This window comes from Fringilla coelebs (genome assembly GCF_963513975.1).
Source record: "Fringilla coelebs genome assembly, chromosome: 28".
In the NCBI taxonomy this organism is placed as follows: Eukaryota; Metazoa; Chordata; class Aves; order Passeriformes; family Fringillidae; genus Fringilla; species Fringilla coelebs.
The window spans coordinates 3,182,846-3,198,174 of record NC_140054.1 but is presented as its reverse complement, the minus strand read 5'-3'; the positions used below and the strand labels follow the sequence as shown (position 1 = coordinate 3,198,174).

General features: G+C 52.9%; 1 protein-coding gene across 1 annotated transcript; it reads right to left on the bottom strand.

Annotated features, from left to right (window-relative positions):
• Positions 1–11,759: 11,759 nt before the first annotated feature.
• Positions 11,760–13,939, bottom strand: YRDC (yrdC N6-threonylcarbamoyltransferase domain containing; the record flags this gene model as incomplete). The annotated part of the gene is made up of 5 exons (XM_084222540.1): positions 11,760–11,952; positions 12,273–12,415; positions 12,578–12,697; positions 13,292–13,406; positions 13,521–13,939. 5 exons carry the CDS (start codon positions 13,937–13,939, stop codon positions 11,889–11,891), a joined length of 861 nt encoding a protein of 286 aa, XP_084078666.1. The 3' UTR covers positions 11,760–11,888.
• Between the last annotated feature and the right edge of the window lie 1,390 nt (positions 13,940–15,329).

Sequence of the window (15,329 nt, the reverse complement as noted above, 5' to 3'; positions counted from 1 at the left end):
GAAGGGAAGGGCTGAACTCCTCCAGCCTTTTTGGGTTTTTATTTCCCAGCAGTGTCTCAGTGGCAGCAGCTCAGCACAGTGAGAGTGCAAGGAGCCAGCTGTGAGCCAAATATTTCTCAATCATCCTCCATTAGAGTAAAATAGGCCAAAACACCTTAATCTGATTGGAGGGAGACCATTAACATCAGAGAATCCATTAAAAGAAGAAATGGCCTTTTATCTACTAATCAAGAGTCATAAAGGAAAACACTTTGGAAGACACCCATAAATGCTCATGAGAAGGAAGGGGCTGCACACCCCCTGGCCTGAGTTCCCCATGTACAGATGCTGCTCTATATTGATGAACCCACCTGCAGAGTCTTGCTCAAGGCCAGCAGTGGTGGAATTTGGAGCAGCAGCCCAAAGCAGGGACAGGTGCAGGTTCCAGAGATCTCATCTCTGCATGAAAGGGGCTGGAATACCTTTTGGCCATTCCCACAGAACATGTCTGGTATTTACTCTGCTGGTGGGTATCTAAGTGGTCAAACAAATCCTGTTTCCCTGGGTCTGATTAGATTAGAGAGCAGCAGTGCTGGAATGCTTGCTGATATTGCCAGGAAAGGAGAGCAAAGACTGAAGAAGATTCTCAGAAACATCCCTGCCCACTATCCCCCCCCTCGCAGGCCGGGCTGTGGCCAGTGCTGACAGCTCTCCAGGGCTACCCCACCCTGCAGAAAGCTTTGCTTCCCCACACATCCCCAGGAGGGAGCGTGGCAGTTGGTCTGGGATGTTTCCCATCCATTCCCATCTGATGGGAAGGCGTGAGGAGCATTGCCTCTGTTTCTGCTGGCCACAAACATAACTCACATGGGCCACGTGGAGCCCTGCAGCAGCACAGGCAGAGCCTGTGCCCTGCACTCTCTCTAGGGCCTGCTCTGTGCTTTGTTTCCTCCTGTAACTCTCTGCTCCTGACCTCACCACTGCTAACTCTCAGAATCTGACCTTAAGCCTCACTAAATGAATTTCTCCTCTGTGTTCCTGTAAGGGCTGTGCAGTGCCAGGAATGCTGCTCAGTCAAGGCGTGCTGGAGGAGCAGGGCTCTCAGCAGGGCACAGCTGCACGGGGCAGGGGCTCTGCCAGCAGCACAGAGCATCTCTGCCTCCCTGCAGAACAGAAACCTCCACGAGCTCTGCTGGGCTGGGAGGCAGCAAGCTGCACAGCTGGAGCCCAGGGCTGTGCAGAGGCCACAGACAGGAGCTGGGCAGAGCTGGGACACCACCCAGGACATGGCACAGGGCAGAGCTGGGACACCAGGACATGGCACAGGGCAGAGCTGGGCCAAGGTGGGCAGGGCAGACACAGGCTGAGAGCTGGCTGCCAGGGCACAGCAGCCTCAGGATGTGCAAACCCAGAGCACAGGGAATATTTCTCTGTCTGCTCTGGGGTGCCCTGACCCCCAGGGCAGCTCTGGCTCTGACCCTCATTCATGGAGAAAGTTTCCCAGATTTCAAGATAGACTGGAATCCACAAAAGTGTGAGATAGATTATAGAGAGCAGTGCAGGTGTGTCACTGGGTGAGAAATTGAGGGTTTGGGGATTTTTAGTGTGTTGTGGATGGCAGCAAGATGGAGGGCACAGGGTTTGTCCTGGGTTTCTTCTTCATGCTCCTTCTTCCTCCTTCTCCATGGGTTTGGGTGGCATTTTGTAATTGGGCAGAAAAGTCTGCACTGGGGGCTCTGTGGGATCAGTTATTGGGTTAAAAGGGAAAATAATCCAGGTGTCAGTTCTTAATTGGATAGTTTAGTCTTCAAAGCCCTTGTACCAAGAGACTGTTGGCCATTCTGTGCCTTCTAATGAAAAGCTGCTGAACTCACAGCAGTGAGACTGTTTTACTGATGAGAAATAATAAACACCTGAGTGTGAACATGAACTGCTGTCACAAGTGCCTTCAATCCAGACCCAGAGAAACCCACAGCTGGTACTGCCACAACAGGGGACTGTTCTCTGGCCCTGGCACTGGGCTGGACCAGGGGCACATCACAGCTCTGATGATGCCACTGCAGGGAAGCATGAGCCTTCAGAGAGCAGTGGAGTAATTGAGTATTGACTGAGATGTCCCAGGTGAGCCCTGGGTGCACATTACATCCTGCTTAACTCAATAATTACCATTTCTATTATCCCTTCCTGCACTCTGTTAAGCTAAAAGGTCTGTAATTAGTATAATTAGCTACTTGGTTTAAGTGTAAGGTGTTAATTAATTCATGTTATGAAGTACAATTGCTTCTTGAAGATAACATTGCACATTCTATCCCACTGCAGCCCTCTGCAAGGCTTTAACCAGAATAGCAGCTTGTCCCAGGGAGTGAGCAAAGGTCCTAAAATCAGGCACTGAATGCAAAACTTCCTCTGCAAAGCCAAAAGGAAGCACCAAATGGACAAAGAATTCAGTACAAGCCCTCTCAAAGCCATTCCTGCTCTGAGCCCCAGGAGCACATGGCAGGCTGCAGCTCCTGCACCATCCCCAGGCCACCTGGAGCACCACAAATGCATTGAACTGCTGATTCATCTTTGATTCCATCTAACTTAGTTGTCAGAAGAGTTTTAGTTGAGGACTTGATGTGTTTATGGGAAAGTGTCAGCACAGCACATCAGCCCAGGGTGAGTTCAGACCAGACAAGCTCTCTCACCATATCATGACAACTCTGAGACACTTCTACAAATGCAAAATCCCTAAAACTTCCCAAACAAACACCAGCCATAGAGAGACTTAGAGAGAAACCTTGCAAAAGGCCCCAAAAATTGCTGAACTTTTGGCATTGGGCTGAATTAAAATAATTTTTTCTTGCTGAAAGCTGTTTCCATGCTGCTGCAGCAGCAGATGGTCTTTCCTGGAGGTGAAGGATTTTGAAGATTTGCCAGTGCAGGGAGAACCAGAGGTTTAACATATGTATTGTAAGATGTGAGAGGAGAGCTCCTGGAGGTGCAGCTCAGAGGGTGGACTGAGCCAATCTCCTGCTATTGGGGTCCCTTCAGAATTCCTCAGGAGGGGAACCCCAACAGGCACAGCCTTCCCTTCATTCACACCAGCAGCCTGGTCTGGCTCTGGTTTATGAGCCATTAATTCCTGATAAGTAGAAAACTGCCTGATGTGCTTTGCACAAGAATATTTACTGCATCAATGACAATGATACAAATTTCCAGCTATAAACCAGAGTTTGAATGTTGACATATCTTTAATAATGATAAATGAAGAATTTATGGATGCAGCTAAAGTTCACATGAGAATTTTGATTCATTATCACACTGAGCTCAGGTGGAGCCATCAAACCCAGGGCCAGCAGCTTGTCCCAGATTTGGACACCCCCCCCAGGGATGGCCAGCCCCCCTGGCCCTCCTGTGCTGTGCCAGCACCCAGGGCTGATGCCCTTCCCTGCCAGCCCCAGGAAGCTGTGCCAGGGAGGCTCCTGAGCCAGGGCTGTGACAGCTCCCCAGCCAGCCAGCCAGAGAAATGCTAATTGCAAAGCAAGTAATTAGTGGCTATAAAATATGACCAATACAATTACACTGAGGATTTTTTTTCTTCTGTCTGTCCAGAGTCTTGGCACGGAACAGCCTTATAATTAGGTGACAAAAGTGACAGGCAGCTCCAGTGAAACAGCCTGTCCTCACCCTCTGCAGAGACTCCCCAAGTGTTCTGCACCAATAATTACTAATCAAGTTATTTCTCTCAAGATTAAAAAAGCATTCTGCAGGTAATCTGCCCATAATAGCACAGGCCTGGTGCTGGCAAAGAGCCCAGCAGGTCTGGGATGGCTCCAGTGCCAGCACCACAGCCCCTTCCTGAGGGACACCCAGCCCACCTTGGCCGCCCCTTTGTGTCCCCACAGGCTCTGAACTGCTGCTCCATCCCCCAAAACTGCCACCCAAGGGCTCTCAGAGCATCCCACACCCAGCAGGTGTGGTGAAGGACTGGTTTGGGGTCACCTATAGAATCACCAGCACAGGTGATCCCAGCACAGCCACAGTGGGCAGTGGGGGGACATGGTGAGGAATAATTGAGAATTGACTGAGATGTCCCAGGTGAGCCCTGGGTGCACATTACATCCTGCTTAACTCAATAATTACCATTTCTATTATCCCTTCCTGCACTCTGTTAACCTAAAAGGTCTGTAATTAATATAATTAGCTACTTGGTTTAAGTGTAAGGTGTTAATTAGTTCATGTTATGAAGTACAATTGCTTCTGGAAGATAACATTGCACATTCTATCCCACTGCAGCCCTCTGCAAGGCTTTAACCAGAATAGCAGCTTGAACCAGGGAGTGAGCAAAGGTCCTAAAGTCAGGTACTGAATGCAAAACTTCCTCTGCAAAGCCAAAAGGAAGCACCAAATGGACAAAGAATGGTCCTGAAATGCTCAGCAGTGATCCTGAAATGCTCTGGTCCCTCCAGGAGGTCAGTGGGCATGTGTAGCTGCAGCTCTCTTCACTGAGAGCAGGCAGGCTCTCTTCCAAGGATATTTTCCCAACAACTTCCCAAGGATATTTTCTGGGAATCCCAGTGAAAAACCTCAGAGAAGAAAAAGAAAACAATTCTTATCTCCACTAGCTGCTCCTGTTGTTTTTGCACATGTGGAATGTGTTAGGGAGATTGTTTACCTAAAGGGATTTGTCAATTAGATTCTGTTGAGGATTGTTTTGTTTCCTTGGCCAGTTGGGTCAAAGCTGTGTTCTGGCTGTCTCAGACAATCACAGGTTTTTCTTTAGTATTTTTAGTACCTTTTGTATGGCATAGTATAGTGTATTTAATATAGTATAGTTTTAATAAAGTGATTATTAAATATAATCTAGTTTAATAAAACATATATATATAAATAGTTGAATATATATATACACAGTTGAATAAAGCAATTGTTCAGCATTCTGAATCAATGGAGTGATTATTCACTCCAATTGTGAATTATTCCAATTATTGCAATATAATTCCAATAATTCCCTATATTTTTCCCAATATGTAGGGAATGCCACTACATTTGCCAATTATTCCCTACATCAGGGGCTCCCTGCCTGCAATACTGCTCAGCCCTGCAGGCACCTGCCACTGGCCCCTGCTCTGCTCTGCTTCCAGCAGCTCCTTGTCCATGTTCTCCTGCATCCAGGGCCTTTTGTCATTATCTAACCCCTGACAAGCCCATGGTGATAGCAAAGATCAGAATCCTTGTGATCCCAGGCAGGTTCCCAGGAGTGGCCCAGAGGAGCAGCAGTGTTTTGCACAAGGCAGTAACAAATTACTGAATGTCACCTATGATTTATCCCTGCCTTGGTTTCCAGACAGTGATACTGTTTCCCCCAGGGAATCAGCCTTGTGGGTGCCAGCACATCTGCTCTGATTGAACCTCTAACAGGGATGATTTTGCTTATTTTATTGGATTGGAAGCATCCCCAATAAGCATCTTGTCTCCTTGTCTGAGTGATGCCTTTGCCATATGACACTGAATTTACATCCCATCCACTGCATACAACTGCTCTGACAACTGGAAAAGCACCAGATGGGGAGGGGACACACTCCAGGAGCTCAGTCCCAGCAGGGACCAGCTCTGCCGTGCTGGTGGATGTGCCAGAAACGTCTGCAGGTGACAGGGATAAGACTGCACAGCACTGTGCCTGCTTTCATCTCCAAAAATCCTTCAAGATGCAAAGAAATGAACAGCAGCTTCTCCTGGGCACAGCTTTTGGCTGCATGGGGTGTGAAACACCACAGAGAGACTGCTGGAGCTGTCTGCAGGCTTGAGCTGCTCTGGGGAGGAGCAGAGGCAGCCCAGAGGGCACAGGGAGGCTCTTGGGAGGCTCCCACTGCAGCTGCCAGGGGGAATGGCTGAAGTGGCACTTGTGCCAGAGCAGTTCTGCAACTCAGAGCCCTCTGAGCCACACAGAAAGGAGGGCAGACCCCTCTGAGCCAGCCCTGCCTCTGTCAGCACCCCAAAATGGGCTGGGGGACAGCAGCAGGGGCAGGGCCATGGTCACACACACACTCTGCTCCCTGGATGGCACTGGAGCCCTGTCCCTGTGTCCCTGTGCCCCGCTGGAACAACAGCCTGGCCTCACCACCAGCACCTGGCTCATCCTTGCCACTGGCTGGTGGCTCCAGGTGTCCCTTTCATCTCATCAGGGGCTGCTGGATTTAATTCCCTGCACTTCAGTACAAAGCCAGGGTCCCATCCACAAAGCAATTTGTGTTTCTCAGAGCAGGCAGTCAGAAGCTTTCCCATTAAAATGTAAATTTAGCCCTGTTTTCTGGCATCTCTTTTCCTTCCTTAAGTTAAGAGGAATATGAACTTGTATTATTTTTTCCATCAACGATATCTTTCCCTCGGCTTTGTTTTAAGGAAAAAAGCTGCCTGATATACACCTTTAGCAAATTAAATTTGAATTGAGTCTGACAGCACAACAGGGATCCAGATTACAGAGAGATGTCCTGGCCTAATTGGAGTCATTGCCAGAAGATATTTGCAGAGTGTTAACCACAGAGGGCCCAAGGAGAGCAAACAGGGGCTCTGCACCAAATGCTCATCTCAGCAGAATTCCCAGCTGCCTGCAGGACCAGCCTGCTCCCAACACCAGCAGCACCTTGGTGGTGTCTCTCAGGCCCATCCTGGATGCTGAGGTCAGTTTTACTGCAATCCCAGCCCTCCTCAGCCAGGCACCACTGGCCACCCCTTCTGCCAGCCCTGGGGCTCCCACGTCAGCCAGGTGTGGGAGTTCCTGCCCTGCCAGCAATCCCTGCCCCACTTCCATCCATCCCTGATCCACCATCCATCCCTGTCCCAAATCCTTCCATCTCCATCCATCCATCCACCCATCACCCATCCATTCATCCATCCCTGTCCCACCTCCATCAACCCCTGCTCCATCCATCCCACTCCCACCTCCATCCACCCATCCATCCATCCCTCCATCATCCATCTTCTGTCCATCCATCCATCCATCCATCCCTGTCCCACCACTGATCCCTGTCCCACCTCCATTAGTCCCTGTCCCACCTCCATTTGCCCCTGCTCCATCCATCCATCCATCCATCCATCCATCCATCCCAGTCCCACCTCCATCCATCCCTCCATCTCCCATCCATCCATCATCCATCTTCTGTTCATCCATCCATCCATCCCTCCCTGTCCCACCACTCATCTCACCACAGCTGCAGAGAGGAATGGATGTCTGGGAACCAGCAGAGGATTTTGGCCAAACATGCTCAGAGTAATGAAGCCAACTGTCCTGCTCACTGCAGGGGACAGAGAATGTTTCATAACTAAAACCCCAAATCTCTGTGAACTCACCATTTCTTTTGCTTTCAGACACCTGGAGGCAGGGAAGGGCTCTCTCCACACCTGGGGAAGGCTGTCAGCATTTGAAGGATGTTCAGAGGACACAACTACACAGCAAGGAGGAAAACCTGAAAATTCCCCTCTGCCCACATTGAGCAGGTAATTGCCACAAGCTCCTCATTCCCCAGAAATCTCAAAATCTCATCCAGTCAAGCTGTGGCTGATGACAACTTGCACCTGACAGAGCTGCAGCCAGGCCACCCCCAGCTCCTGTGAGCAGAGTTAATGGGGAGCATCACCCCAGATCCCAGGGAGAGCGGGCTCATCAATAAAAATGAATGATTGAATTCCCAGGGGGGATCTGATCCAGTGCTTTCCCCATCCTGGGGACCAAAGTGCTCCCCATGGCTTTCCTGCAGGACTGCCCCTGGAGCCCAGCACATCTTGGACTGCAATGGAATGCTCTGTCCCACAGCAGCAAGTGAATCAGCAGCCTCATCCAGCATTAATTATGCAGAGAATAATTTGCTGGTAAGGAAAAAAAAAAAAAAAAAGTAGTTCTAATTTAATCAAAATTAAATTAATAGTTAATTTAACAATTCCACAGTGAAAAGCCCTTGACCTCTGGACTTCTCCTCCCTGCATGCTCATGGCCCCTGCAGTGGTGACATCCCATTGCACCCCAGCATTTCCCCAACTCAGCCTGCTCTGCCCAGATCCCCTCCCAAGAGACTCCCTGCAGCCATCCCCAAGGTGGGCAAACCACAGCTGTTCTGAAATAGGGGAAAATGGAGAAGAGGTGGATGAATACAGACCATGTTAGCTTTAATCCTCTGAAAAATTCCAGCAAAAATAAATATTTTTTTAAGGAACTGGAAAATAGGAAGAAGAGCAGCCAGGCAGAACATCCTCCAGAAAAGGGAGCTGAGAGCAAATCTGACAAATGTACCTGGGGTGACCTGGAAGAGGGACTGCTGTCTGAGGAAAACAGACTCTCCAGATGACCTCAAGGTCCCTTCTGCCTATATTATCTACACTTCTACAGACTAATTCCTTAAATCAGTATTTATAATTAATAATTAATTAATTTCTTAAACCAGCAGGGTAGGCTGGCCTTCATCTGGAAGCATCTCCCCAGGCAGTGGACTATTTCCTAGTCAAGGCATTACAAGAAAACAAACCAGAAGAAGATTAACATAAATATTGTTTGAAAGACTTAATCAGCAGCAAATTGCAATTTTGTGTTTGCAGCTTAATTAGCATGAGTCTGGTTTTCATTGTGTTGGGAAGCAGAAGGAGGGCAGTGGCAGCAGCATCACAGATCTGTGTTTGCAGTGATGGAGGAAAACCTCTCCCTGCTTAGGGCTCTTGGATGCCTCAGAGATTTGCTGGATTTCTCCAGAAATAAAGCTGCCAGCAACTAGGAGCCTCCTTAGAGCCCCAAAGGCCACCTTAATCTGATCCCTGGGGAAATGACTTCTTTTTCCCATGGAAAATGGCCTCTGTTTGTAGCCACTCACACATGCAGACCATGCAAGAACTTTGCAAACTTTGCTGAATTTCTCCAGAACTAAAGCTGTCAGCAGCTAGGAGCCTGCAAGTCCTTAGAGCCCCAAAGGCCAGCTTTAATCTGATCCCCAGACCCTGGGGAAATCACTTCTTTTTTCCATGGAAAATGGTCTCAGTTTGCAGCCTCACCCTGGCTGACAGGGCAGTGCCAAGCTAGAAATTGGCAAGCTTTGCTGGATTTCTCTAACACTAAAGCTGCCAGCAGCTAGGACCCTGCAAGAGCTTAGAGCCCCAAAGGGCACCTCTGTGCTGATCCCCAGACCCTGGGGAAATCACTTCTTTTTCCCTTGGAAAATGGCCTCAGTTTGCAGCCACTTGCCCTGGCAGACTGTATGGTGTCAAGCTAGAAACTGGCAAACTTTGCTGGATTTCTCCAAAACTAAAGCTGCCAGCAAACATTCCCACCAGCTCCAACAGGGCTGGAAAGGGGCAGACACCAAGCAGCTCCACCTCCAGCACCAGCCCTGGCCAGGCAGCCTGGCCTGGTGCTGCTTGTTTGCCCCATGAGTTTGAACTGGCTCTGCTGGTGAGGTCCTTCAGCTGCATTTCTGTTTGCTAATTAAAATGCAAACCATGGATCCCCTGCTCTGAGCGCTCACAGCAATGTGATTTCCACAAGGGCTGCAAGCACAAGGGTCACCCTGGTCTGTGAAGGTTGATGAAGGTGTTTCTGTCCTGCCCAGCATATTTCCAGAGGTGTCTCCCCACTCCAGCAGCAGCTGAGTCTGGTCCCCCTGTCCCAGCTGGGCTGGGGTGTATTTCCACTGTGTCCCCAGACAGGTCACAGTGTCCTGGTGACACCACAGGTCCCAGCACCACGTCCCCTGCTCCCAGCACACCACAGTCACTCAGTGCAGCAGCAGAGAAGTACCAAGGACACTTGAACAAGCAACAAATCCTGGGTTTGCTCTGTGCTGGCCCATTCCAGAGGTGCTGACAGTGCCCTGACCCTGACACACAGGTTTGTCACCTCAGCTGGTGCCAAGCACATCGTGCTGACAGCACAGTGCTCCACAGACAGCCAGAGGAAAGAGGGAATTTATAGTGCCTGCAGTTTCTGCAAGGCACTGACAGCACTGGCCCTTTCACCCTGCCTGATGCATGGCTCATCCTCTTGCTGCTGCTGGTACAAATAAAGCTTCTGCAAGGCAATATAAAACATAGGAAAAATAAAGTTTCTGCAAGGGAATGACAGCACTGGCCCTTTCACCCTCCCTGATGCATGGCTCATCCCTTGCTGCTGCTGGTACAGATAAAGCTGTCACTGGCAGGGACACTGAGCACTGGCAGCAGGGACACGAGCTGCTGAGATGGTGACACGTTTCCCCAGCTCTCTGCCCACAAATGCCACTGCAGGCTGTGGCCAGGATGAGGCTCTGGGCACCCCAGAGCTGCCACCAGAGGAAGTCCCAGTCAGGCAGGGCAGCTCTTCCTCACCTGGGGAGCATCACTCCCCACACAGTGTGGGAGAGGAGCCCTTCCTGGCTCAGCTCCTCCTGCCTGTGCCAGGGTTCCCAGGGGGAGGAGGAGGAGGAGCTGCTGCAGCACAGCAGAGCCCCCAGAGCCAGGGAAGCAGCTCCTGGAGGCCCCTGAGCTGCATGGTGACCATGGCTCACCATGGTGGAAGAGCAGCTTGTCTGAGCAGGGAAATGCATCCCTGGGAAAACAGGAAACCTTTGGAAAGTGGATGGCAGGGGAGAGTGATGGATGAGCCCAGCAAGGATGAATGAATAGCTGATGAGCTGAGGAAAAAGGCAGGGGTTCCCACTGTGCAAATCCAGCAGGGAAATTGCTCACTGTGCTGGGAGCTTACAGCCAGCCCCCAAACAGCCCCAGGGCAGCAGTTCTGGCTCTGCTGTGAGCTGGGGGATGAGGAGGCACCTGCCCAGACCCACTGACCCCCACACTGCCCCCTCCACTACACCAGACCCCCTGCTCAGAGCAGCGCCTGCCAACCCTGGGACAGGCAGGCAGGACAAGGGCTCCTGTGCAGGCTAAAGGAAGGATTTCCCTCTCTGATTTCCCTCAGCCCCTCCATCCCCCAGGATACTTGCCCGGAAAAGGCAAGGTAAGAGCAGAGATCACAGACCCACTCTGCAATTGACAGTAGCTCCCCCAGCCTGGTGCTTTGGGAATTTACAGCAGAAGCTCCAGGCAGGCAGTGCTGACTCTGGGGTCAGCTGTGTGTGCACTGCAATCCATCAGCAGTGCCTGAGACAGCTGCTTGTGAGCAGCAACAACACAAAACTCCTCCATGGCCCTCAAGACACTGGGAAAAACCATCCCAGTGCAGACAGTGCAAGGGCTGGGTGCAGGGGATGCCCTGGCACCCCACACACACCCCCAGGGACAGGATCCTGGCCCCACACCCCACACCTCCCCTTTCTCACTTCACTTGTCAAGCAATGATCAGTATCAGTGGACACTTTCACCCATTCCCTGTTTACTTCAGCTTAGCAGCATTTCAGAGCAAAACCAAGAGAGAGTCCAACATTTAACCAAAGGAAGATCATCACACCAAGAGCCGATTGCATTCTCTGCATGAAGAGGAAGCAGGCTGTTCTGAGCAGCTCCAGCCTGGGGTATCTGAACACTGAATTTTCAGAAGCACCGACAGTTTAATCTCAGGATGAGGTTTTGATCACATTTAGAACAGAGAAGAGCACAGCTCCAACACCCTCAGAGCCCCAAACCCCTCCACTCCAGGTCTGCTTTCCTTCCAGTGCAGATGGCACAGGATGAGCTCTGGGGCACACAGGGCCTTCCCCACACCACCCTAACAACAGCTGAACTTTCATGATCACTGTACCCACAAAGCCTGACCAGGATAACAGAACAGACATTTGGGAACAGCACAGCAGCACAAAAAGGTCCAAAAGGGTTTTCCAGCCTTTCTTTTTTAATATTTATTTAATTTACCTTGACATAACCCATCGACCTTATTAAACAAGGCCATGATCACCCACTCCTGAGTGCACAGGCACACAGTGCCCAGCTCCAGCAGCTCCCAGGCCCAAGGGTTAGGAAGATCCTGGTACCAAGCCATACTTCTTCTTCAGGATTTCAACTGTGGGCGTCAGTGCACTGCAGGGAGAAACAGAGCCATGAGAACAAAGGGTTTGGAGCACTAAAACTGCATTTTCTGGGGAAGAGCAATCAGCAAGGATTGCACTTAGAGCCAAGGAGAGCACGAACTGCAGGAGCTTCACACAGAGCCTGTGAGAAAGGGGAATTTGAGAGCTCCTGAGGATCCCTCTGTGCCCATAATTAGGTTAATATTAATGGGAAGCTGGAACTGCTGTGGTAAGTGAAACAAAGCCAAGAAAGCATGCATTAGCATGCCCCACCCCTGCCCAAAAGCTTTGTGTTGTTTAAAGCAAAGGAACAGCCCCAGCCACACTCACCAGCCAGGCCGGATGATGGAGAATTTCCCTGACACAGACAAGTCCACCACAGTTGACCCCAAGCGACACTCTGGGCTCTGGATGTCTCCTATGGGGCCTCCATCAACGACCAAGGACAGCTGAGGCCACAACTCCTGGAATTCCTGCAGAGAGCAGAGGGTAAAAGTCCTGACAGAGCTTTGTACCATTTCAATAAAATAAAATACAGCAGCAGAGCAAGCCTTGGTTTATTGCTAAAGCTCAGCTGAGAGAGCCTGGGGCTCTGCCAGACTCAGGGACGTGCCAGAGGGGGGAAGGAGCCTCACCAGCACGGTCAGGGTGCTGCCCTGGGAGCTGATGTTGGCGCTGGTCAGGGCCAGCGGGCCCGGGCAGGCTCGTGCCAGGTCTCTCATGAAGGGATGGTCTGGAATGCGGACACCAACCAGCTGCAGGGAGGGACAGCAGAGAGTGACACACAGAAACTGGCTGTAATTGCCTAAGGAAGCTCTCCTGGCTTAGAGCTGAAACTCTGGATAACTGACTGATCTACATCTACTGGATCTGCGGTAACACAAGACTTAAGTCAGGCTCTAACCCTGGTTTATGCCATGTCCAGGTCAGTGCCAGGGAGCAGGACAACACAGGGAGCACTTCTGGGGACAGCTAAGTGTTGTCATCTTATTGCAGGGCTCCACGCTGTTGTCTCCTTATTGTAAATGTTCCACACCTTCTGGGTGTTTCTCGTGGGCAGCTCTCAGAGCACTGACTCTTTCCCCTTCACAAAGCAGCCAAAGCCATCCAGTTCCCTTCTCCCCCAGCCACCCCACTCTTTTATAGCATTCTTCTTCTCACTGTTACAGCTGAGCCTGTTAAAGTCAGGCCTGTTCCTAACCTTTGATAATTAGCAACTCCTTAGGGGTAAGATCACTTTCTACACCATCTTTATTTTCTTATCTTCTATCCCCCTACAGCTAAGGACCAAAGTTACAGCAGCAGCACAAACCCAGCCCCCGCCCCCCAGTCCTGCAGCCGTGACCCACCGATGTGAAGGGATTCAGGTCCTTATTCAGCTCTTCCGAACGCTCCAGCACCAGGGTCACCGGTCCCGGGAGCAGGTCCCGCAGCAGCTCGTCGGGAACATTGACGCGGCAGTACCTGCGGGGGCAGACACAGCGCATCAGGGCGGCACAGGGCGCGGCCCAGGGCACCGGGGCAGCCCCGGCACGTCTGCCATGCGTTCCGTTCCGGGGCTCCGGGATCTCCGCGCACCGGTAGAGCCGCTCCACGTCGCCGAGGCAGATGGCGAGCGGCTTGGCGCCGTTCCGCCCCTTCAGGCTGTAGATGCTGCGCACGGCGGCCGAGTCCTGGGCCAGGCAGGCCACGCCGTACACCGTGTCCGTGGGCACGGCCACCAGCCCGCCCGCCTGCAGGGCACCGGCCGCGGCCGCCACCGCCTCGCTCCAGTCAGCGGGGCGGCCCCGCTCCCGCCGCCACCGGCCGCGGCCTCCGCCCTCCGGTGCGGCCCGGCCTCCGCCCTCCGCTGGTTCCCCGCACGCATCCTGAGGGCCGGGCCGGGCCCCGCGGGCGGGCGGCAGCAGCACCAGGCGGGCACAGCCCGGCCCCGGGCCCAGCCCCGGCCCCGCCGCTCGCTCCGCCGCCAGCGCCAGCAGCCGCGCCGCCCGCGCCATGCGGCGGCACTTCCGGCGCGGGGCAGTGACGGCACGGGCGGGGCGGGGCCGCCAGCGCCGTTCCCATGGCGACCGGGGGCGCGCCGGAGCCGCGCACGGACCGGACGGAGCCGGCGGGAGAGCGGAGGGTGCGGAGGGGACGGGGGGACACGGGGGGATCGGGGCGGCCAGGGGCATCGGGGGGACACGGGGAGAACGGAGGGAACGGGAGCGGACGGGGAGATCGGGGGGTGAGGGGAGGGGACGGGGGGACAGAGGGGGAACGGAGGGAAGGGGAGAGTCCAGGGTCTCCGGGGGTGAGCGCTGTCCCCGCCGTGTCCCCGCAGGTTCCGGACGGCCTGCGGAGGCTGCGGGAGCTGCTGGAGCTCCGGCAGCGGCAGCTGCGGTCCCGCATCGCCGCCTGCGAGGAGCTGCGGGCGGAGATGGCGGCGCTGCGGGCGGCGCTGAGCCCCGGCCCGGCGGGCGGCGCGGGGCCCTGAGGAGCCCCGAAGGGACCGAGGGATCTGGGGCTCCGGGAACGCCCGGGCGGTGCTGGGGGAGCGCAGGGAGCGGTGACAGCCGCGCTGCCCCGCCGTGGCCCTGGGGCTCGCTCGGTGTCGCCGCGCTCGTGCCTTATCGCAATAAATTTACACTTCAGAATAAAGCGAGACGGGCTCGGTCTGTACCTCCCCACACCCGAGTGCTCCTGAGGAGGAGGCACAGCCCCAGCGGCCGTGTGTCCCCAGGGCCGGTTCTTCCCTGGCCGCTCGGGGAGCGGGGCCAGCCCGAGCCGGTGCTGCGGAGCTCGGCACGGACCCGGGGAGATCGGCACGGACCCTGCGCTGTTCAGGGCCCCTGCTCTGCCCCTGCTCTGCCCCTGGCGAGCCCGGCCCGCAGGCAGAGAAGCTCAGAGCCCCGAGCAGGAGCCAGCTGCAGCACGGGGATGGAGGGAGGGCTGCGATGGGAGAGGCCCCGGCTCTGGGTTTCAACTCCCGCCTGAGCGGCCAAGCTGGGCCACTGCTGGGAGAGGGAGGAGGGTGAAAAGGCAAACGCTGCCTTTCAGGGTTGGAAGTCCGATTCCACACTCCTCTCCCGCAGAATACTCTCAGGAAAAACTATTATAACACAATGTTTAAATAAGCATTTAATTAGGATTCCATTAGTATTAATATTGCTTTCAATTCCAAAAAGGTTAATTTCCACTTCTTTGCAGATATTTCAAAGTACAATATTAACTTCATACAAAATGAGCAATTAAGCAAACACCATTATTTCACATTCTTCAAAAAATACAAATTCATATTTACTCTTTTGGGTTTTGGAGATGCTCTTCCTTTGGAAGTACTGTACCTGTAACTAACATCTTCACATTGCTCAATGTAAGCACATTTGTTCCCATGTTTCAGAGTTA